The sequence below is a fragment of the Oncorhynchus mykiss genome, chromosome 3 (genome assembly GCF_013265735.2).
Source record: "Oncorhynchus mykiss isolate Arlee chromosome 3, USDA_OmykA_1.1, whole genome shotgun sequence".
NCBI lineage: Eukaryota > Metazoa > Chordata > Actinopteri > Salmoniformes > Salmonidae > Oncorhynchus > Oncorhynchus mykiss.
Window position 1 is genome coordinate 40,659,870 of NC_048567.1, and position 25,468 is coordinate 40,685,337.

General features: G+C 43.6%; 1 protein-coding gene across 2 annotated transcripts in view; it reads left to right on the forward strand.

Annotated features, from left to right (window-relative positions):
• dnah7 (dynein, axonemal, heavy chain 7) overlaps positions 1-25,468 on the forward strand; it is a 241,518-nt gene that overhangs the window by 198,709 nt on the left and 17,341 nt on the right. Inside the window, exons 59-65 of one of the 2 annotated variants that reach the window (XM_036974097.1) lie at positions 2,094-2,294; positions 2,482-2,643; positions 13,888-14,070; positions 15,832-15,969; positions 18,350-18,361; positions 18,665-18,895; positions 24,566-24,718. In XM_036974097.1, coding sequence (XP_036829992.1) covers positions 2,094-2,294; positions 2,482-2,643; positions 13,888-14,070; positions 15,832-15,969; positions 18,350-18,361; positions 18,665-18,895; positions 24,566-24,718 — 1,080 coding nt within the window. The remainder of the gene's footprint in view (positions 1-2,093; positions 2,295-2,481; positions 2,644-13,887; positions 14,071-15,831; positions 15,970-18,349; positions 18,362-18,664; positions 18,896-24,565; positions 24,719-25,468) is intronic. The other variant, XM_021596897.2, reaches the window with a different exon arrangement.

Here is a 25,468-nt window from a genome sequence, read left to right on the forward strand (position 1 = left end):
GCATTGTGGTGCCAGGACAAAAACCTCTCCCTCAACGTCAGCTAAACAAAGGATTTGACTATTGACTCCAAGAGGGAACATTACCCGATCCACACAAACAGGACTGCAGTAAACAGAGTCAGCAGTTTTAAGTTCCTCGGTGTCCATGTCACAGAGGACTTGACATGGACCAACAACACCACACTTGGCAAGCAGGCACAACAGCGTATCTACTTCCTAAGGCATCAAAGGAAATTCGGCATGTCACCCCCGGTCCTCGTCAAATACTACCGCTGCACCATCGAGAGTGTCCTGACCGGTTGCATCATGTTCTGGTAAGAAAATTGCTATATCCACGACTGCACCTCCGTAGGTGGTGAAGACGGCTCAGTATATCACTGGGACCGTGATCCCACCCATCTAGGCAATCTACTCAAAACAGTGCCTTAAGAAAGCCCTTAGCAACATCAAGGACCCCACACACCTATGCTACGAGCTGTTCACTCCCTTACCGTCGGGCAGGCGGTATCAGAGCAGGAGGTCTGATACCAACAGGCTCAGAGACCGTTTCTATCAACAAGCCATCAGACTGCTGAACACTTGAACTGGACTGACCACCTGCACTGACTCTCCGCACATTAGCTCACATGCACACACCCACACAGACATACACTCACAGGGCCTTCCGAGTGGTGCAGTGCTAGCTAGAGATTCTGGATTCAAGTCCAGGCTCTGTCGCAGCCATCATCGACCGGGAGACCCATGGGGCGGTGCACAATTGGCCCAGGGTTGTCGGGGTAAAGGGGAGGGTTTGGCCGGTAGGGATGTCCTTTTCCCATCACGCACTAGTGACTCTTGTGGCGGGCCAGGTGCAATGCACGCTAACACGGTCACCAGGTGCACAGTGTTTTCTTCAACACATTGGTGCAACTGGCTTCCTTGTTAAGTGGGCATTGTGTCAAGAAGCATTGCGGCATTGTTGGGTTGTGTTTCGGGGGACGCACAGCCTCGACCTTCGCCTCTTCCGAGTCCGTACGGGTGTTGCAGTGACTAGACAAGACTGTAACTACCAATTGGATACCACCAAATTAGGGAGAAAAAGGGGTAGAAAAAAAAAACATTCACTCATACACAAATTCATTCATCCTTCAAACACATTACAACTGCTGCTACCAGCCTCTTATTGTTATTGCTAAACACTGCACAATTTAAACACTTGGAATATAAATTGTGGTTTCCTGTATTATAATCATGCTTAAATGTTTATTCTATTCTACTGAGCCATTTACGTTCGTATTCTTATATTTTATTTATTTATGTTGTTGCATTGTCGTGAAGGAACCTTCAAGTGAGTATTTCGTTGGACGATGTATACCATGTGTACCCTGTAAATAAAACTTGAAAAGTCCCTAGATTGTGAAATATCAAAATGGGGGATACTCACCAAATACAATGGTGTACTACTACTGGTGCTACTGGCAACTCTGGTCCTGGAATGCCAAAACAGTTCTGGTTGTCTTTTCTACCTTGTAGTTTCACTCATTTGGTGTCCCAGGTCGGAATCAGTTCCTGATCATCAGTCCCTGATCAGTCACACCTCATGAGCTTAATTCAACTGTCCAACCCAGGGCTGTCAAATATACAGGTGGTCTGAGTAAAAATAAATACATCTATTTAAATACATAGATCCTAAAGGGATACTGCGAGATTCCGTTTTTCTACTTACGCAGAGTCAGATTAACTCGTGGATATCATTCTGCATGCAGTATGAAGGAAGTTGTAGTTATTTTTTTTCTAAGTTATATCTTTAACCATGGTTTGAGGTTAAATAGTTTGTTTACATTTGCTTTGTTTACAAACATTGGAGTAAAACAAGCTTATATTTTGGGCTTTGATGGGGTACGACTGTTGAACAAAGCTCATGAGTCATTTTATAAGTTATATTCTTCAAGAATCAATGAGTACATACATCCAAAAATGGATGTAGCAACTGCTGATTGCCTCTTTAAGTCAGAGTCCCCAATAATAGCTTTACAGTATAAGGGGTATAATACACTGATAAACATTTGTCTGTTAGTATACCCCAATGTCTCTACCCTGTGTGCCTCTGTTAGGAGCTGAACCCTGACACCACCCATCCAGACTTCCGTCTGTGGCTGACCAGCTACCCCTCGCCCACCTTCCCTGTGGCAGTGCTTCAGAATGGGGTGAAGATGACCAATGAGGCGCCAAAAGGCCTTCGCGCCAACATCGCCCGCTCCTTCCTCATGGACCCCATCTCCGACCCAGAGTTCTTCTCCAGCAGCAGCAAGCCGGTGTGTGTGTGTGTGTGTGTGTGTGTGTGTATGTATATATATATATATATATATATATATATATATATATATATATATATATACACACACAGTACATATTTTTATGTCAGATTGTCCCTCTAAATCTATAATGATGTAGAAAGATGATCTAGTGATCTAAATGTGTGTGTTTGTGTGTCTCTCACAGGGTGTGTTTAAGAGGCTGCTGTATGGCCTGTGCTTCTTCCACGCGTTGATCCAGGAGAGGAAGAAGTTTGGTCCCATGGGCTGGAACATTCCGTATGAGTTCAATGAAACTGACCTGAGGATCTCTGTCCAGCAGCTCCATATGTTCCTGGAGCAGTATGAGGTACATACTATACACTACATACACCACACAAAAACACACACAGAGTTTCATGACTCTTTTGTGTTATTGGCCCTAATTTATTATTTCTACGAATTGAATTTAGCAATACGTTTAACAACTGTCCTCTATTGTGAAAGTGCAAAAATGTATCAAGCTGACCCCCCTGGCATGTATTTTTATGACTTTTTAAAATATTGTTTAGTTCCCTGTTGTAGTTCCGGATGTCCATTTTGAAAACATATTGACCCCGGCTACAGGTAACTGCTAAAATAATGGATACAAAGTATATTGGAAGCAGGTGCCTCCACACAGGTGTGGTTCCAGACTTAATTAAGCAATTAACATCCCATCATGCTTGAGGTCATTATTTTCGCTACCATGGCTATGTCCCCATAGGATGGCAGTGATCATTGAATGGTTTGATGAGCATGAAAATTATGTAAACCATATGCCATGGCCGTCTCTGTCACCAGATCTCAACCCATTTGAAGACTTGTGGGATGGTTCTGATAAAATGCACAATATTTGTGGAAAAAGTCATTGTCAACCACATTAAATAGTCAGTGTCAACCTAATGTGTGGGTTGTGTTTCTTGTCTCTTTCTCTCTCTCATATACATTATTGGCTGCTTCCCAAATGGCACCCTATTCTCCAGTGTTCTAGTACTTGTGTCCAGGACAGTTTTCATGACTCGTTTCATGACTTGTGACTCGACTTAGACTTGAGCGTTGGTGACTTGGACTCATACTCGCCTTCTTGACCGTTGGTGACACGGACTTGGACTCGGATTCTTGGACTCGCACACACAGCCTACATCAGCTGGTGAGCTGCGGGGCAACAAGCGATGAGTGTGGGCAAACATGCAGGCAGGCTGCGCTCCGGCTCCGCCTCTGATCATACATGTCGTGAAGGCGGCGCTTTTGTTTCCCGAAGCTAACCAGTCAACAGCCTTTAGTTTAGCTACCCTTTGCCTGGTTAAGAAACACAAGCTGCTTTACTAAATTAAAAAACAATACCATTGAGTTTACTCGTAAAACAACAGTATAGCTATGTTTGTCTCTCTTCCCCTTGAGTATAGAAAAGTAGGTTGTCTTTAAGTACGTTGTCTTGCTCAACCCTCCCACTTTCCCAATTGCATTCCATAGCCAGGTTCTGACACGTCTCTTTCTTTTCTACGAAGAAAACAGCTTGTTTCTAGCCCTAACCATTCAAAGGTATAACCCTTATTACCTGTGCTACATTTTGTTCTTTGTATCGTGCATTGGCGGTCTGCATTTTACATTCATAAACCATATTGACTAAATAATTCATCTTGCCACTACACTAAATCTGACTGGGTAAATAACTACATTTTGAGTTAATGTTGACCCTGTGAATAAGACTTAAGCACTTGGACCAGGACTCGAGCACTTCAGGAGGGACTCGGACTTCAGCCATATGGAATCGAGACTCGACCATTGGGGACTCGGATGTTGACTCGGACAGGAGCACAGGGGGACTTGGGACTCGACACGGACTCGAGATTTAGTGACTCGACTACGTCACTACTATTCCTTATACAGTGTCTTTGGAAACTATTCAGACCCCTTGACTTTTTCCACATTTTGTTACGTTACAGCCTTATTCTAAAATGTATAAAACAAATATATAATTGCAGTCTACACGCAATACCCCATAATGACAGTGAAAATAGGTTTTTAGAAATGTTTGCAAATTTATTAAAAATTAAAAACATAAATACCTTATTTAAATAAGTATTCAGACCCTTTGCTATGAGACTTGAAGTTGAGCTTAGGTGCATCCTGTTTCCATTGATCATCCTTGAGGTGTTTCTACAACTTGATTGGAGTCCACCTGTGGTAAATTCAATTGATTGGACATGACACACACCTGTCTATATAAGGTCCCACAGTTGACAGTGCATGTCAGAGCAAAAACCAAGCCATGAGGTCGACGGAATTGTCCGTAGAGGAAGAGTGGTACCGGAGATGGCTTCCGTTTTACGGACTCCTAACCAATTCTGCTATTGTGTGAGTTTTCGCCTTATTTGTAATTTATTTTGTACATAATGTTTCTGCCACCATCTCTTATGACTGAAAAGAGCTTCTGGCTATTAGAACAGTGATTGCTCATCTCGTACTTCAGACACCAGACAAGGCTCAAATCCCTGCCATTCGTATGAAGAAGAGACGGAAATATAGGGGTTGTAGGTCGGAGTGCCTTGTTAGAATCCGACAGCGAGTGTGTGACCGCCTCTACCATCAGTCCTATTAGCCAACGTGTAATCATTGAATAATTAACTGGATGAGCTCCGGTCAAGACTATCCTACCAACGGGTCATTAAAAACTCTAATATCTTATGTTTCACGAGTCATGGCTGAACGATGACATACAACTGGCTGGGTTTTCCATGCATCAGCAAGAGGGAACAGCTGCCTCCGGGTAATACAAAGGGTTGTGGTCTGTGTATATTTGTCAGTAACAGCTGGTGCACAAAATCAAATATTAATGAGGTCTCAAGGTTCTGCTCGCCTGAGGTAGAGTGTCTCATTATAAGCTGTAGACCACACTATCTACCAAGAGATTTTACATCTATATTTTTCATAGCTGTCTATTTACCACCACAAACCGATGCTGACACTAAGACCGCACTCAACGAGCTGTATAAGGCCATAAGCAAGCATGAAAATGTTCATCCAGAGGCGGCGCTCTTAGTGGCCGGGGACTTTAATGAAGTGAAACTTAAATCAGTTTAACCTTATTTTTACCAGCATGGTACATGTGCAACCAGAGCGAGAAAAAAAACTCTAGACAACCTTTACTCCACACACAGAGAGGCATACAAAGCTCTCCCTCGCCCTCCATTTGGGAAATCTGACCATATCGCTATCCTCCTGATTCCTGCTTACAAGCCAAAACTAAAGCAGGAAATACCAGTGACTCACTCAATACGGAAGTGGTCAGATGATGCAGATTTTAAGCCACAGAACTGTTTTGCTAGAACAGTCTGGAATATGTTCCGGGAGTTCTTCCTAGTACACCACATCAGTCACTGACTTCATCAATAAGTGCATCGATGACGTCACCCCCACAGTGACGTACATTCATACCCCAACCAGAAGCCATGGATTACAGGAAACATCCTCACTGAGCTAAAGGGTGGAGCTACTGCTTTCAAGGAGCGGGACTCTAACCCGGACGCTTATAAGAAATGCCCTCCGATGAACCATCAAATGGACAAAGTGTCAATACAGGACTAAGATTGAATCCTACTACACTGGCTCTGATACTTGTCGTATGTGGCAGGGCTTGCAAACTACTACAGACTACAAAATGAAGCACAGCCGCAAGCTGCCCAGTGACACGAGCCTACCAGACGAGCTAAATGACTTATATGCGTCCTCCGAGGCAAGCCTGCATGAGATCACCAGCTGTTTCGGACGACTGCGTGATCGCGCTCTCCGTAGCCCATGTGAATAAGACCTTTAAACAGGTCAACATTCACAAGGCCAAAGGGCTAGATGGATTACCAGGATGTGTACTTCGAGCATACGCTGAGCAACTGGCAATTGTCTTCACTGACATTTTCAACCTGTCCCTGACTGTCTGTAATACTAACATGTTTCAAACAGACCACCATAGTCACAGTGCCCAAGAACACCAAGGTAACCTGCCTAAATGACTATCGACCCGTAGCACTCTGTTGTCATGAAGTGCTTTGAAAGGCTGGTCATGGCTCACATCAACACCCTTATCCCAGAAACCCTAGACCCACTCCAATTTGCATACCGCCCCAACAGATCCACAGATGACGTAATCTCTATTGCACCCCACACTACCCTTTCCCACCTGGACAAAAAGAACACACTACTTGAGAATGCTATTCATTGACTACATCTTAGAGTTCAACACCATAGTGCTCTCGAAGCTCATCATTAAGCGAAGGACCCTGGGACTAAATACCTCCCTCTGCAACTGGATCCTTGACTTCCTGATGGGCCGCCCCCAGGTAGTAAGAGTAACAACACATCTGCCACGGTGACCCTCAACATGGGGGCCCCTCAGGGGTGCATGCTCAGTCCCCTCCTGTACTCCCTGTTCACCCATGACTGCATGGCAAAACACGACTCCAACACAATCATTACGTTTGCCGACAACACAACAGTGGTGGGCCTGATCACCGACAACAATGAGACAGCCTATAGGGAGGAGGCCAAAACCAGACAGTATGGTGAAACCTCTCCCTCAACGTGATCAAGACAAAGGAAATGAACGTGGACTACAGGAAAAGGAGGGCCGAGTATGCCCCCATTTTCATCGACTGGGCTGAAGGTTGAGAGCTTCAAGTTCCTTGTTGTCCACATTACCAACGAAAGGTCCAAACACACCAAGACAGTCGTGAAGAGGGCACGACAATGCCTATTCCCGCTCAGGAGACTGAAAAGATTTGGCGTGGGTCCTCAGATCCTCAAAAAGTTGTACAACTGCACCATCGAGAGCATTCTGACTAGTTGCATCACCGCCTGGTATGGCAACTGCTTGGCCTCCGACCGCAAGGCACTACAGAGGGTAGTGCTTCAGCCCAGTACATCACCGGGGCCAAGCTTCTTCCCACCTAGCACCTCTATACCAGACTGTGTCAGAAGAAGATCCAAGAAGGACCAAGAAATTGTCAAAGACTCCAGCCACCAATAGACTGTTCTCTCTGTTACTGTGCGCCAGAGCTCCAAGTCTAGGTCCAAAATGCTTCTTAACAGCTTCTACCCCCAAGGCATAAGACTCCTGAACAGCTAACCAAATGGCTACCCGGACTATTTGCGTTTTTACGCTGCTGCTTTTCTCTGTTTATTATCTATGCATAGTCACTTTACCTCAAATCAAATCAAATTTTATTTGTCACATACACATGGTTAGCAGATGTTAATGCGAGAGTAGCGAAATGCTTGTGCTTCTAGTTCCGACAATGCAGTAATAACCAACAAGTCATCTAGCTAACAATTCCAAAACTACTACCTTATAGACAAGTGTAAGGGGATAAAGAATATGTACATAAAGATATATGAATGAGTGATGGTACAGAGCGGCATAGGCAAGATACAGTAGATGGTATTGAGTGCAGTATATACATATGAGATGAGTATGTAAACAAAGTGGCATAGTTAAAGTGGCTAGTGATACATGTATTACATAAAGATGCAGTAGATGATATAGAGTACAGTATATACATATACATATGAGATGAATAATGTAGGGTATGTAACATTATATTAGGTAGCATTGATTAAAGTGGCTAGTGATATATTTTACATCATTTCCCATCAATTCCCATGATTAAAGTGGCTGGAGTTGAGTCAGTGTGTTGGCAGCAGCCACTCAATGTTAGTGGTGGCTGTTTAACAGTCTGATGGCCTTGAGATAGAAGCTGTTTTTCAGTCTCTCGGTCCCAGCTTTGATGCACCTGTACTGACCTCGCCTTCTGGATGATAGCGGGGTGAACAGGCAGTGGCTCGGGTGGTGGTTGTCCTTGATGATCTTTATGGCCTTCCTGTGACATCGGGTGGTGTAGGTGTCCTGGAGGGCAGGTAGTTTGCCCCCGGTGATGCGTTGTGCAGACCTCACTACCCTCTGGAGAGCCTTACGGTTGTGGGCGGAGCAGTTGCCGTACCAGGCGGTGATACAGCCCGACAGGATGCTCTCGATTTGTGAGTGCTTTAGGTGACGAGCCAAATTTCTTCAGCCTCCTGAGGTTGAAGAGGCACTGCTGCGCCTTCTTCACGATGCTGTCTGTGTGGGTGGACCAATTCAGTTTGTCTGTGATGTGTAGAGGAACTTAAAACTTAGGAACTTAGGAACTTAAAACTTACTACCCTCTCCACTACTGTTCCATCGATGTGGATAGGGGGGTGTTCCCTCTGCTGTTTCCTGAAGTCCACAATCATCTCCTTAGTTTTGTTGAGTGTGAGGTTATTTTCCTGACACCACACTCCGAGGGCCCTCACCTCCTCCCTGTAGGCCGTCTCGTCGTTGTTGGTAATCAAGCCTACCACTGTTGTGTCGTCCGCAAACTTGATGATTGAGTTGGATGCGTGCGTGGCCACGCAGTCGTGGGTGAACAGGGAGTACAGGAGAGGGCTCAGAACGCACCCTTGTGGGGCCCCAGTGTTGAGGATCAGCGGGGTGGAAATGTTGTTGCCTACCCTCACCACCTGGGGGTGGCCTGTCAGGAAGTCCAGTACCCAGTTGCACAGGGCGGGGTCGAGACCCAGGGTCTTGAGCTTGATGACGAGCTTGGAGGGCACTATGGTGTTAAATGCCGAGCTGTAGTCTTGGGAACAGGAACAATGGTGGCCCTCTTGAAGCATGTGGGAACAACAGACTGGGATAGGGATTGATTGAATATGTCCGTAAACACACCAGCCAGCTGGTCTGCGCACGCTCTGAGGGCGCGGCTGGGATGCCGTCTGGGCCTGCAGCCTTGCGAGGGTTGACACGTTTAAATGTTTTCCTCACGTCGGCTGCAGTGAAGGAGAGGCCGCATGTTTTAGTTGCGGGCCGTGTCAGTGGCACTGTATTGTCCTCAAAGCGGGCAAAAAAGTTATTTAGTCTGCCTGGGAGCAAGACATCCTGGTCCGTGACGGGGCTGGTTTTCTTTTTGTAATCCGTGATTGACTGTAGACCCTGCCACATACGTCTTCTGTCTGAGCCGTTGAATTGAGATTCTACTTTGTCTCTATACTGACGCTTAGCTTGTTTGATTGCCTTGCGGAGGGAATAGTTACACTGTTTGTATTCGGTCATGTTTCCGGTCACCTTGCCCTGATTAAAAGCAGTGGTTCGGGCTTTCAGTTTCACGCAAATGCTGTCATCAATCCACGGTTTCTGGTTTGGGAATGTTTTAATCGTTGCTATGGGAACGACATCTTCAACGCACGTTCGAATGAACTCGCTCACCGAATCAGCGTATTCGTCAATGTTGTTGTCTGACGCAATACGAAACATATCCCAGTCCACGTGATGGAAGCAGTCTTGGAGTGTGGAATCAGATTGGTCGGACCAGCATTGAACAGACCTCAGCGCGGTAGCTTCTTGTTTTAGTTTCTGTCTGTAGGCAGGGATCAACAAAATGGAGTCGTGGTCAGCTTTTCCGAAAGGAGGGCGGGGCAGGACCTTACAGTGCCTTGCGAAAGTATTCGGCCCCCTTGAACTTTGCAACCTTTTGCCACATTTCAGGCTTCAAACATAAAGATATAAAACTGTATTTTTTTGTGAAGAATCAACAACAAGTGGGACACAATCATGAAGTGGAACGACATTTATTGGATATTTCAAACTTTTTTAACAAATCAAAAACTGAAAAATTGGGTGTGCAAAATTATTCAGCCCCTTTACTTTCAGTGCAGCAAACTCTCTCCAGAAGTTCAGTGAGGATCTCTGAATGATCCAATGTTGATATATACAATCCACCTGTGTGTAATCAAGTCTCCGTATAAATGCACCTGCACTGTGATAGTCTCAGAGGTCCGTCAAAAGCGCAGAGAGCATCATTGAAGAACAAGGAACACACCAGGCAGGTCCGAGATACTGTTGTGAAGAAGTTTAAAGCCGGATTTGGATACAAAAAGATTTCCCAAGCTTTAAACATCCCAAGGAGCACTGTGCAAGCGATAATATTGAAATGGAAGGAGTATCAGACCACTGCAAATCTACCAAGACCTGGCCGTCCCTCTAAACTTTCAGCTCATACAAGGAGAAGACTGATCAGAGATGCAGCCAAGAGGCCCATGATCACTCTGGATGAACTGCAGAGATCTACAGCTGAGGTGGGAGACTCTGTCCATAGGACAAGAATCAGTCATATATTGCACAAATCTGGCCTTTATGGAAGAGTGGCAAGAAGAAAGCCATTTCTTAAAGATATCCATAAAAAGTGGCGTTTAAAGTTTGCCACAAGCCACCTGGGAGACACACCAAACATGTGGAAGAAGGTGCTCTGGTCAGATGAAACCAAAATTGAACTTTTTGGCAACAATGCAAAACGTTATGTTTGGCGTAAAAGCAACACAGCTGAACACACCATCCCCACTGTCAAACATGGTGGTGGCAGCATCATGGTTTGGGCCTGCTTTTCTTCAGCAGGGACAGGGAAGATGGTTAAAATTGATGGGAAGATGGATGGAGCCAAATACAGGACCATTCTGGAAGAAAACCTGATGGAGTCTGCAAAAGACCTGAGACTGGGACGGAGATTTGTCTTCCAACAAGACAATGATCCAAAACATAAAGCAAAATCTACAATGGAATGGTTCAAAAATAAACATATCCAGGTGTTAGAATGGCCAAGTCAAAGTCCAGACCTGAATCCAATCGAGAATCTGTGGAAAGAACTGAAAACTGCTGTTCACAAATGCTCTCCATCCAACCTCACTGAGCTCGAGCTGTTTTGCAAGGAGGAATGGGAAAAAAATTCAGCCTCTCGCTGTGCAAAACTGATAGAGACATACCCCAAGCGACTTACAGCTGTAATCGCAGCAAAAGGTGGCGCTACAAAGTATTAACTTAAGGGGGCTGAATAATTTTGCACGCCCAATTTTTCAGTTTTTGATTTGTTAAAAAAGTTTGAAATATCCAATAAATGTCGTTCCACTTCATGATTGTGTCCCACTTGTTGTTGATTCTTCACAAAAAAATACAGTTTTATATCTTTATGTTTGAAGCCTGAAATGTGGCAAAAGGTCACAAAGTTCAAGGGGGCCGAATACTTTCGCAAGGCACTGTATATGCGTCGCGGAAGTTAGAATAGCAGTGATCCAAGGTTTTTCCAGCCCTGGTTGCGCAATCGATATGCTGATAAAATTTAGGGAGTCTTGTTTTCAGATTAGCCTTGTTAAAATCCCCAGCTACAATGAATGCAGCCTCCGGATAAATGGATTCCAGTTTGCAAAGAGTCAAATAAAGTTTGTTCAGAGCCATCGATGTGTCTGCTTGGGGGGGAATATATACGGCTGTGATTATAATCGAAGAGAATTCCCTTGGTAGATAATGCGGTCGACATTTGATTGTGAGGAATTCTAAATCAGGTGAACAGAAGGACTTGAGTACCTGTATATTGTTATGATCACACCACGTCACGTTAACCAAGAAGCATACGCCCCCGCCCCTCTTCTTACCAGAAAGATGTTTGTTTCTGTCTGCACGATGCGTGGAGAAACCAGCTGGCTGCACCGACTCCGATAGCGTCTCTCCAGTGAGCCATGTTTCCGTGAAGCAAAGAACGTTACAGTCTCTGATGTCCCTCTGGAATGCTACCCTTGCTCAGATTTCATCAACCTTGTTGTCAAGAGACTGGACATTGGCGAGAAGAATGCTAGGGAGTAGTGCACGATGTGCCCGTCTCCGGAGTCTGACCAGAAGACCGCTCCGTTTCCCCCTTTTACGAAGTCGTTTTTTGGGTCGCCAGCTGGGATCCATTCCGTTGTCCTGGGTGAAAGGCAGAACACAGGATCCGCTTCGCGAAAGTCATATTCTTGGTCGTACTGATGGTCAGTTGACGCTGCTCTTATGTTCAGTAGTTCTTCTCGACTGTATGTAATGAAACCTAATATGACCTGGGGTACCAATGTAAGAAATAACACGTAAAAAAAAAAAAAAAAATTAAAAAAAAAACTGCATAGTTTCCTAGGAACGCGAAGCGAGGCGGCCATCTCTGTCGGCGCCGGAAATACCTCGACCAACATGTACTTATTACCTCAATTACCTTGACTAGCCTGTGCCCCCGCACATTGACTCTGTACCGATACCCCCTTTATATAGCCTTGTTACTTTTATTTTAATGTTTCTTTTAAATTATTATTTTTTTTTCTATTTTCTTATTTTTATTCATTCATTGTTTACTTCAGTTTATTTAGTAAATACTTAACACTTTGTTGGTTAAGGGTTTGTAAGTAAGTATTTCACTGTAAGGGTACACCTGTTGTATTCGTTGCATGTGACAAATCTAATGTTATTTTATTAGATGTTTTTATTTAGAGCTCCAAAACAGAGTTGTGTTGAGGCTGGCACACAGCCAAGACAACGCAGGAGTGGCTTTGGGAAAAGTCTCTGAATGTCCTTGAGTGGCCCAGCCAGAGCGCGGACTTGAACCCTATCTAACATCTCTGGAGAGACCTGTAAGTGGCTGTGCAGTGATGCTCCCTATCCAACCGGACAGAGCTTGAGAGGATCTGCAGAGAATAATGGGAGAAACTCCCCAAATACAGGTGTACCAATCTTGTAGCGTCATACCCAAGAAGACTCTTAAGCTGTAATCGCTACCAAAGGTGCTTCAACAAAGTACTAAGGAAAGGGTCTGAATACTTATGTAAATATGATATTTCCTTTTCTTTTATTTTTGGCTAAATAAATCAAAAAAACTATTTTTGCTTTTCATTATGGGGTATTTTGTGTAGATTGATGAGGGGGGAAAAATGTTTTAAGCAATTTTAGAATACGGCTCGTTCTCTCACTCGTTCCAATATGATCTATATCTACAGTAAGTGTACATGTGGGTACCAACTGACATTTACAAGTGCTTTTGCTGCACTCGAGTCTCATCAGCCCGATTTCAAAACCCCCTTGACATTTAAAAACCACAGAAAGTACTCCGTTGCCCTTCTCAACCCTCTTCCTACAAAACAAGTTGTGAAGAAACTGATCAAGAGGCATCTTTGAATATGCTGACATTTTCCCTTATAACCAAAGAGCCACCTGCAACATTTGCAGGGGAAATTTTCATCCACAATGCCATGGACAGTGGTTTCCCCCTGTCTACCTTTACATTTCTCCCAAACTTTAAAGTTCTATTCGACCTCTACTGTCACTTGTGCAACTATATCACTTATTGAAAAATTGCTGTTTTGTCACCAGCTGAAAGGAGATGTTTTCATTGGGGGACTGAATACCTTCAAACACACTGCATTGAGTTGACACTGACCCATATCTAAATGTCATCCCATTGGGAATGAATGTTAGCATCTGAAATGGCACCCTATTCCATATATAGAGCACAACTGTTGTCCCTATGTGGGCCTTGGTCAAAATTAGTGCACTATGAAGGGAATAGATAGGGTGCCATTTTGGATGTAGCTCATGAATCCCTATGCCCACCCTACACAGACATATGCATCCCCTGGTCAAAAGTAGTGCACTATATAGGGGATATGGTTAAATTTCAGACCGCTCATGACTCCCTCTGCCCACCCTACACAGGAAGTGCCCTTTGAAGCCATCCACTACATGACTGGTGAATGTAACTACGGTGGCCGCGTGACGGATGACTGGGACCGGCGGACGCTGCGCACCATCCTGACGATCTTCTACACCCCCAAGATTCAAGACCCTGACTACAAGTTTGACCCCAGCGGCCTGTATTACTCACCACCGGAGGGAGACGTAAGGAACAACTTCTCATATGGTTGAAATGTACAGTGGGGCAAAAAAGTATTTAGTCAGCCACCAATTGTGCAAGTTCTCCCACTTAAAAAGATGAGAGAGGCTTGTAATTTTCATCATAGGTACACTTCAATTATGACAGACAAAATGAGAAAATAAATCCAGAAAATCACATTGTAGGATTTTTAATGAATTTATTTGCAAATTATGGTGGAAAATAAGTATTTGGTCAATAACAAAAGTAACAAAAGATTTCTGGCTCTCACAGACCTGTAACTTCTTCTTTAAGAGGCTCCTCTGTCCTCCACTCGTTACCTGTATTAATGGCACCTGTTTGAACTTGTTATCAGTATAAAAGACACCTGTCCACAACCTCAAACAGTCACACTCCAAACTCCACTATGGCCAAGACCAAAGAGCTGTCAAAGGACACCACAATTGGTGGCTGACTAAATACTTTTTTGCCCCACTGTATTTGTGTACTTTGTGAAAGCAAGAACACAAAAAAATTCCACATAGTTATTATTCCCATTATTCCAATCGCTCTAGCTCCAAAACGTTTTAAGTTTTAAATGTCACATTTTCTTTAGGAAATGTCCTTTTCTAGTTTATACTTTATTCATCCAGGTGAGTCCCATTGAGATCGGAATCACTTTCTCGAGGGAGCCCTGGTCAAATGAAATGGACTGTTCGCCTAAATTGCAAAGCTGTTTATTCTATGGTTGAAACTAAAGGGATGTTGCACCCCAATATCAAAACATTTACTTGAAAGTAGAGCAGGGTTCTCCAACCCTGTTCCTGGAGAGCTACCATCCTGTAGGTTTTCCAACCATAATCTAGTGCACCTGATTCTAATAATTAACTGGTTGATAATCTGAATCAGGTTAGTTACAACTAGGGTTGGAATGAAACCTACTGAGGGTAGCATCCAGGAATAGTGTTGGAGAGCCCTGAAGTAGAGGTGAATTGTACCTTTAAGATCTGAGAAAGATCTGATATAACTCTGGGATTAATCGACACAGGCATGTTCATATGTATTATTCATGCCCATCTGTGCATGAAACATGTACATTGCTTCCACTTAATATAATGCGAAGAGACATTACGTATTCATTCATTTCAGTTATGATGTATTTTGTCTTCCCTTATTAAATATGATATTTGTCTATTGGGGCGGCAGGTAGCCTAGTGGTTAGAGCGTTGGACTAGTAACTGAAACGTTGCAAGAGCGAATCCCAGAGTTGACAAGGTAAAAATCTGCTCCTGAACAAGGCAGTTAACCCACTGTTCCTAGGCTGTCATTGAAAATAAGAATTTGTTCTTAACTGATTTGCCTAGTTAAATAAAGGTAAAATAAATCAAAGTGATCTTTGTTAATGAGTAAAGAACAAATATTATGATGTGAGATTGAGGAACAGTCAATATGAAGGCATCAAATACTATGGAACTACACTTTAAATGGTCTAGCTCTGGCGAACTATAGACGTAAAGAGACAGAGAAGTCAAGAAAGTCAGTTGAGGTGATTTAAGTAGTACATTAACTTGTTCAAGAAAGTTCACTTTTGGAGGTACCTTTAAGTCATTAACGAGACACGGCGGCCACTGCCAGTCGTGTCATTTAATTTATTTTTTGAGAACAATTATAATATATGCACAATTTTATTTGGCATTTTCCTAAACCCCATATTTTATTCATGAACTTTCATTTACATAGTCATTATTCTAAATGTCACCAATCTACCCCCCTCCCCCCTTCTGCAGTATAACAGTTACATAGACTACACCAAGGCTCTGCCTCTGAATCCGTCTCCTGAGATTTTTGGTATGAACGCCAACGCTGATATCACCAAGGACCAGTCCGAGACGCAGCTGCTCTTCGATAGCATTCTGCTCACACAGGTATGGCCAGCAAACTCACCACAATAGATCATTGTAGTGCCTTTACACACACACACATATTATACACACACCCTTGATTTGTACTATAGGCATGCAAAGATATGGAATACAAAGTAAGCTCACCAACATTTTGGCACAGTGAATCCCAGTTTTCAGATGTGTCATGATTGTTGTCCTAATCTGCCATGTCCTACCATGGCATCGTCATGGCAGTGTTATATGCCATGCTCTCTTACAGCCATTTTCAAATGACAGTATAGGTTTTATGACAGCTACTTCGAGCAAAGTGCTAGCCATATGGTCCACCTCCATACAACTGTGAACTCACTCAAGTCATATGTAGAGTGACGCTCAATTGCAGGGTGTTTTGGCTTTGGATCTATTGAAACAGTGGCTAAAGTTAGCACAGCCCTTTCTTTCCGTTGGCAGTGAATTTGGAGGTACATCATAAACCAAAGCAAAGCACACCTTCTTGTCACCTATCCCAGATGTCCCAAATCTTTATACGTAATTTATTATCATGGCATGTTTCCAAACTCAGACCAAACCCGTGTGTGTGTGTGTGATGCGGTGCATGTACGCATGCATATGCACACACACACACACCTTACCTATTTTATCAGTATCTTTGCCAGACTTTAATATTTGATTACCTTCCATTAAACTGTACCATGCAATATTAATTAGGAAGAAAAGTTATTTGTACAGCGATATCTCCCTCCAAAAAACTAAACTCCCTTTCGTGTAAATGCGATGCATTGTCTGCCTTTGACGGAGTATGATAACATGGTGTGACAATCACTGGCTTTGGAGAAACTCTGTGATCCCACTATCATGACCCAAGGCGAGGCCCAGATGCAGACACAGGAGCCATAAGGTTGGAGTCTTACTATGTTTATTAATCCAAAAGGAGTAGGCAAGAGAATGGTTGTGGACAGGCAAAAGGTCAAACCAGATCAGAGTTCAGGAGGTACAGAGTGGCAGACAGGCTCGTGGTCAAGGCAGGCAGAATGGTCAGGCAGGCAGAATGGTCAGGCAGGCGGGTACAAAGTCTAGAAACAGGGTCAAAACTGTGAGGACTAGAAATAGGAGAAATGCAAAAAGCAGGAGAAAACTGCTGGTTGACTTGGAAACATACAAGGTGAACTGGCACAAAGAGACTGGAAACACAGGGATAAATACACTGGGAAAAATCAGCGACACTTGGAGGGGGTGGAGACAATCACAAGGACAGGTGAAACAGATCAGGGTGTGACACTCACGTCTCATACTCCATGAAAGCTCTCTTTGAGTTGGCCCAAGTTACTAGCTCGTAGAAGCTTAGCTTACATCTATCACAACCACTCGCAGTAGAACTCTAAAGGAGTGAACATCAAACCCAATGGGGTGACAGAAATTGAGATATTTCTAGAATCTACAGCTGGAGTAAAAAAAATAAAAATGTGTTTAGCTTTGCTGAAAATTAGGCAGCCAAAAGATTAGGGCTAACTGCTCAGGCATAATGGCTCACAAATAGACACAAACAGACACACAAACGCACACCACACACACATATGCACACATACACTGAGTATACAAAACATTAGGAACACCTGCTCTTTCTGTGACCATGGACTGAGCAGGTGAACACAGGTGAAAGTTATGATCCCTTATTTATTGTTAAATCCACTTCAATCAGTGTAGATTAAGGGGAGGAGACAGGGTAAAGAAGGATTTTTAAGCCTTGAGACATGGATTGTGTATGTGTGCCATTCAGAGGGTGAATGGGCAAGACAAAAGAATAGTTCACCACCCACAGGACATCCAGCCAACTTGGCACAACTGTGGAAAGCATTGGAGTCGACATGGGCCAGAATCCTTTCGACACCATGTAGTTCTGCTGTTCTGAGGGCAAAAGTGGGAGAATGCAACTCAAATATTAGGAAAATGGTCTCAGCCAAGGCTCCGCTACTTAAAACAATTATAATGTACAATTAGGACTCAATGAAGCCTAATCTTGATTCATACTTATCGTCTTCACTAAGATTAATAATATTTGCAGTCAAGTGTGAACTTTATTAGCAGCTAGTACGGGACCATTACTCTGAATGACCAATAAACAGGAAGATGCTCCATGTGGAATGAAGCAGCTATTTGTCATTCCTACTGTAACCCCAACTATCATCTAATGATTATCCATTACCGCTGGGTCGTGACAGCGCTACCAGTGAGTAAAATGCGGGAAAATAACCATTCTTTAGAATGAATTACTTTGAAAAGTTGAGGGAATTGTTTTTTATTTGTTTCCCTGGCACTCCAGACTTATGCAAGAAAGGGATTTGAAATTTCATGATGACACTTGTTGGTAACCAAACCTGTGTGTGTGTGTTTGTGTTTGCAGGGAGAGTTAACAGTAAGTACCGCTGAGGCCTTGGACCTCAGTGAGCATTACAGATAAGTAAAGCACAGGGCTTAGACTCTAGGGAGAAACAAGAGTAAGTACAGATAAATTGATGCAGTACCTGTGTGTAGTCAGAATAATCTTGAGTTGTTGAAGGTTATAGTTGGATTTTCATGATAGGGCCTTGGGAAGAGACTAACACTGGTAAAATAAAAATGGAAATGTTTTTTTTTCACCTTCAACATACCACTAAGTAGCACACAATTGTATTTGTTGTCCAAACTCGCGCACACTAACTTCTCTGTCTCCTGTCAGTCACGTTCCTCAGGGGGTGACGCCAAGTCATCAGACGACATGGTGTATGACGTGGCTGCAGACGTCCTCAGCAAGCTGCCACCCGACTTTGACATTGAGGCATCCATGCGCCGCTTCCCCACCAGCTACAACCAGAGCATGAACACAGTGCTGGTGCAGGAGATGGGCCGCTTCAACAACCTGCTCAGGATCATCCGAGACTCCTGCATCAACATCCAGAAAGCCATCAAAGTAAGGAGAACATTAACCTAATGTACAGGCGTAAAAGAAACACTTGAGCAGGGTCAAGTGTTTCTTTGCCTCTATGCTTTTCCTCCCAAACCAGATGCATAGTGCCAAATTCAAACTACAGAATTATAAATATTTAACTTTCATAAAATCACAAGTGTAATACATCAAAATAAAGCTTAACTTCTTGTTAATCCAGCCGCTGTATCAGATTTCAAAAAAGCTTTACGGCGAAAGCACACCATGTGATTATCTGAGGACAGCGCCCTGCATACAAAAGCATGAAAAACATATTTCAACCAGGCAGGTGCGCCACTTCAAGACAGAAATAGCGCTATAATAAATGCCTTACCTTTGAGGATCTTCTTCTGTTGGCACTCCAAAAGGTCCCAGATACATCACAAATGGTCCTTTTGTTCGATAATGTCCTTATTTATATCCATTAAAAAGTTTAGCTGGCGCGCTTCAGTCAATAATCCACCCAGTTTCCCTCCATCAAAATGCATACAAAATGAATCCCGAACGTTACTAATAAACTTTTGCAAACAAGTCAAACAACATTTATAATCAAACCTTAGGTACCTTAATACGTAAATAAACGATAAAATGCAAGACAGATAATCGTTATTGTCTTTACCGGAGAAAAATACCAAAGAACGCGCTCGCTTCCACGTTCTTGGAAACACTACAGCCAAAATTGGAGCCATCTAGAAAAACAAAAATTTCTGGCTCATTTTTCCCAAAACCAGCCTGAAACTCTTTCTAAAGACTGACATCTAGTGGAATCCCTAGGAACTGCTATCTGGGAGAATTTCGCCTGATAATAAAAGTGACAGCCATTGAAATCTGTGGTAGGCTGAATTTTTTGGGGAGTGGGGGGATGGTTTGTCCATGGGGTTTCGCCTGCCATATCAGTTCTGTTATACTCATAGACATACTTTTAACAGTTTTAGAAACGACCTACCAATTATATGCATATCCTAGCTTCTGGGCCTGAGTAACAGGCAGTTTACTTTGGGCACGCTTTTCATCCGTACGTGAAAATACTGCCCCCTACCCGACAGGTTAATGTTGTAAATGACTTGTAGCTGGAAACGGCATATTTAAAAACTTTTTTTTTATGGATATCTATATAGGTGTACCCATTATCAGCAACCATCGCTCCTATGGCACGTTGTGTTAGCTACTCCAAGTTGATCATTTTAAAGGCTAATTGATCATTAGAAAATAATTTAGCAATCATGTTAGCACAGCTGAAATCTGTTGTTCTGATTAAAGAAGCAATACAACTGTCCTTTTTTAGACGAGTTGAGTATCTGGAGCATCAGCATTTGTGGGTTCGATTATAGGCTCAAAATGGCCAGAAACAAAGAACTTTCTTCTGAAAACCGTCAGTCTATTCTTGTTCTGAGAAATGAAGGCTATTCCATGCGAGAAATTGCCAAGAAACTGAAGATCTCATACAACGCTGTGTACTACTCCCTTCACAGAACAGCACAAACTGGCTCTAACAAGGATAGAAAGAGTGGGAGGCCCCGGTGCACAACTGAGCAAGAGGACAAGTACATTAGAGTGTCTAGTTTGAGAAACAGACACCTCACAAGTCCTCAACTGGCAGCTTCATTAAATAGTACCCGCAAAACACGTGTCTCAACGTCAACAGTGAAGAGGCGACTCCGGGATGCTGGCCTTACTCAAGGGCACATCAACAGATGTTTATATCTAGTTGGCTCAGGGATTCAAACCAGTGACCTTTCAGTTACTGACCCAACGCTCATAACCACTAGGCTACAGCTCAACACCATAGTGCCCTTCAATCTCATCACTAAGCTCAAATCCCTGGGACTGAACACCTCCCTCTATAACTGGATCCTGGACGGGCCACCTCCAGCTGGTGAGGGTAGGTAACATGTCTGCCAAGCTGACCCTTAACATGGGGGCCCCTTAGGGATGAGTGCTTAGTCCCCTCCTGTAACCCCTGTTCACCCACGACTGCATTGCCCGCACGAAATCAACACCATCATTAAGTTTTCTGATGCCTATAGGGAGGAGGTCAGTGACCTGGCAGTGTGGTGCCAGGACAACCGCCTCTCCTTCAACGTCAGCAAGACAAAGGAGTTGATCGTGGACTACAGGAAACAGAGGGCCGAGCCCGCCCCCATCCACATCGAAGGGCCTGTACCGGAGCGGGTCGAGGGCTTCAAGTTCCTCGGTGTTCATGTCACTAAGGACAACACATACCAACACAGTTGTGAAGAAGACACGACAATGCCTCTTCCCCATCAGGGGGCTGAAAAGATTTGGCATGGACCCTCAAATCCTCAAACAGAACTACAGCTGCACCATTGAGAGCATCTTGACTAGCTGCATCACCGCTTGGCTTTGCAACTGCTTGGCATCTGTCCGCAAGGCACTACAGAGTGTAATTTATACGGCCCAGTACATCACTGGGGCCGAGCTCCCATCCAGGACGCCTATACAAGGCGGTGTCAGAGGAAGGCCCAAAAAAGTGTCAAAGACTGAAGCCATCCAAATCATAGACTGTTCTCTCTGCTACCACATGGCAAGTGGTACCGATGCACCAAATCTGGAACAAACAGAACCCTGAACTGCTTCTACCCACAATCCATAAAACTGCTAAATAGTTCATCCGGGTAGCTATTTGGTTATCTCCATAGACCCCCTTTTTTCACTAACTATTTTGACGCATCACATACACTACTGCTAATTATATATATGCTGTTGCTCAGTCACTTTACCCCTTCCTATATGTACATATCTCCCTCAATTACCTCGTACCCCTGCACATTGACTCGGTACTGGTACCCTGTGTATATAGCCAACTCATTGTGCATATATTCCTCAAGTTATTCTTTTTTCATAATATTTCTTTCTACATTGTTGGAAAGGGCACGTAAGTAAGCATTTCACTCTTCGTCTACACCTGTTGTTTACGAAGCATGTGACAAATACAATTTGATAAAGTACATAAATGTGTCTTGGAAGCGCAATGACATTTCAAAGGAAGCAAATAATTTGTAGGAAACCCCTTTGTCATCATTGTGATGTCGTCAGATTGACTTTACAATACCAATAATCAAGGGTGCAACTTTGGTTTTAGAAGTGGGGGGGACATAACCTGTCGGGGGGTCCTCCCTCAGAATTTCTGGGCATCTAAAGCTCATTTCCAGCATTTCTACCCAATCTAATATTGGACACTCTTATTGTGAATGATTAGTGAACATTATATACGCACAAATATCATACCCCCCCCCCCCCCCACAAAAAATGCTCCGCTGTTAGTGTAATGGTGAGAGGTTGGCATGTCTAGGTTTGATATTCATGCGTCTAACTTTCTCACTCATAATTATTCATAATTATTTACTATTAATTTCTATTGGGCACAAAATAATCTGAAACACAACCAAAACAAACAGCAAATGCATCCAACAAATTTGAAGTTACAAGATTGGTGTAGTCATTGCATGCTATGAATGTGAATGAATGAATAAATGCTATGAAAGTTACCTTGCCAGCTACATCAGTCGACTAAAGAGTAGCCAGTTTCTGCTCTGCTTGCTTTTACAACTCGGAGAAAGAGCGCAACACACTGATTGCAGCTTCATCAGTTCAACTCTCCCGTGCTGGTTCAGCCAGCCTTACAGAAGCTTTGCCTTTCACACAGCCTGTCTGCCTGCTCTGTGGTGTCCGCATGGTCCTAAATCTGGCCGAAAACTTAAAACAGCCACCCAACCACTCTGAGGCATCTGCATCCTAAAGCGCACCGTTGACGCTTTTTGTATCACATTGCAATGATAAAACTGGGGGTACAAAAGTGCAATTTCAGGATGTGGGGTGACATGACCTCCCCGTCCCCAGTGATTAGTCCCCAGTTGCACCCCTGACAATAACCAAATGATTGGATAGACAAATAATTTGTAAATTAATCTAACGCAGCAGATGACAGGGTGAGTTTAGAATTCTCGAATATATGACAAAAGCAGCTTCAATTTGACTGAGACGATGTGACTTGCAACCTGACTTTTCTTCCGAATTCCGAAAAAGATAGACTCCGATTTTGATGCACCAAGTCACTCTCATGCTTTCGAAGTATTCGGATGAAAAAACTGACTTGCGAGAAAGAGCTTTTAGATGTAGTATAACGTTAGCTAACTAGCTAAGAGTGAGGGGAGAGTACTGGACTTAACCTTAGTTAACTTTAGCATTTCTAGCTAATTATTTAACATTAGTTAACAATGTTAGCATTGCTAGCTAGTAGATTTGGCGACATCATAATGACTACAAAGTTGTTTCCTACTAATTATTTGTCTACTTTAGCAATGCCACCGTATTTTTAAGACATTAATTTAGACAAAACAATCATTTTGGGAGTCACGATGGCTGAGACGTCGGAATTTAGAATCTTCATAACAGTGGCATGATGCGACTGAGTGATTGAGGTGCAACCCATGAATACGGCTTGTTCTAAGTGCACTGGTTCAAATGGACTTGATGAGAAGTTTATTTTGAATGCGAAGGGCTAGCCACTGTTTTACCCCACTGAAAAGCAGAGCTGGGCTCAAAAGCATTCGATTCCTGTCGACTAAAGTTGTTCAAATGATAAATTCACTAGATTAAAGCGACTCTCATACTCCATGATCTATACCCTCAAAGCCTAATCCAACAACATAAACGTAAACAAGAAAGATATAAACATTGGAGCCTATACATCCCATGAGAGAACACATTTAGTGTTCTTCAGTCTTCTATTCAAGCGCTGGACTAATCTCTGCCTAGATCCTACTCTGTGTGAATGCGTCAGCACTGAGGTCGGTACTCGAGAGGGCACCCTCTGTGTCTTAGTGGGCCCTAGTAATCGCTTCAGAGACAAACACTAGCTCTAGGGAGCCTCCTTTAGGGTTTTGTCACTGTAGAGTTCCCACACTGAGTGTGTTACCCTTATAATCTGTTTGGTAGGGGTTTTGAACTAAGTCCCTGTCTCAGCGAGTCGACTATTCAGATGAAGCTCCAGTCCTGTGGGGTTAAAGCAGGAACGGGATGATGAGTAGGGTTATCGGGAGGTGACAGTGATTTGAGTGGAGTGGAGCCTCTTGCGTAGCCTTTCTCAAGTACCCGTTATTTGGCTGTCACATCTCTGGAGAGATGTTCTAAATGGACAAGCCTAGATCTCTTCCTGGCTGCTACACTCCACAGTCTGGGACTCTCTTCTTCCTGGATCTGAGATGGGCTATAGTGTTCACTGTTCCGCATACCTACTGTACATAGGACTTTAAGAAATGTGTGTTTCGCTTTGTGTATACAGTATGTATGGGTATTATGATTTATGTTTTATTTAGGCTAGCCCACTATAACTCCCGAGTGGCGCAGCGGTCTAAGGCAAGGCATCTCAGTGCTAGAGGTGTCACTATAGACACCCTGGTTTGAATCCAAACTGTATCACAACTGGCCGTGATTGGGAGTCCCATAGGGCGGCGCACAATTAGACCAGCGACCTTCTGGGTTTGGCTGATGTAGGCTGTCATTGTAAATAAGAATTTGTTCTTAACTGACTTGCCAAGTTAAATAAAAAATAAAATATCTGCAATGTATTGCTATACCTCTTGTCTTAACTGTGTTTCTCTCTCTCTGTGTGTGTGTGTGTGTGTGTGTCAGGGCCTGGTGGTGATGTCTGGTGAGCTGGAGGAGGTGGTGAACAGCATTCTGAAAGGTCGTATCCCTGGCATGTGGATAAAGAAGTCCTACCCCAGCCTCAAACCCCTGGGCAGCTACGTCAATGACTTCCTGGATAGACTCAAGTTCCTAGAGGTACATGCTCCGTGTGAAGTTTCCCCTAGGTAGTGAAGAATGGCGCCGGAGGGGATGGCTGCCATTTTAAGGGCTCCTAACCACTTGTTTTTTTCTCGCATTGTTGTAACTTATTTTGTACATCATGTCGGTGCTACCGTCTCTTATGACCGAAAATATCTTCTGGATATCAGAACTTCTGGATGAGCTCCATCCGAGACCATCCTACCAACGGGACATTAAAAACTGTAATATCTTATGTTTCATCGAGTTGTGGCTGAATGCCGACACGGATAATATACAGTTGGCTGGGTTTCCCGTGTATCTGCAGGACAGAACAGCTACGGCCAGTAAGGGGTGGGGGTGTGTGTCTGTTATTTGTTAATAACAGCTGGTGCGCAATGTCTAATATTAAGCTAGTCTCGAGGTATTGCTTGCCTGAGGTAGAGTACCTCATGTTAAGCTGTAGACCACACTATCTACCAAGATATTTTTCATCTATATTTTTCGTAGCCGTCTATTTACCACCACAAACCGACGCTGGCACTAAGACCGCACTCAACGAGCTGTATAAGGCCATGAGCAAACAAGAAGCGGCGCTCCTAGTGGCCGGGGACTTTAATGCAGGGAAACTTAAATCCTTTTTACCTTATTTCTACAAACTCTAGACCACCTTTACTCCTCACACAGAGACACATACAAAGCTTTCCCTCACCCTCCATTTGGAAAATCTTACCATCATTTTATCCTCCTGATTCCTGCTTACAAGCT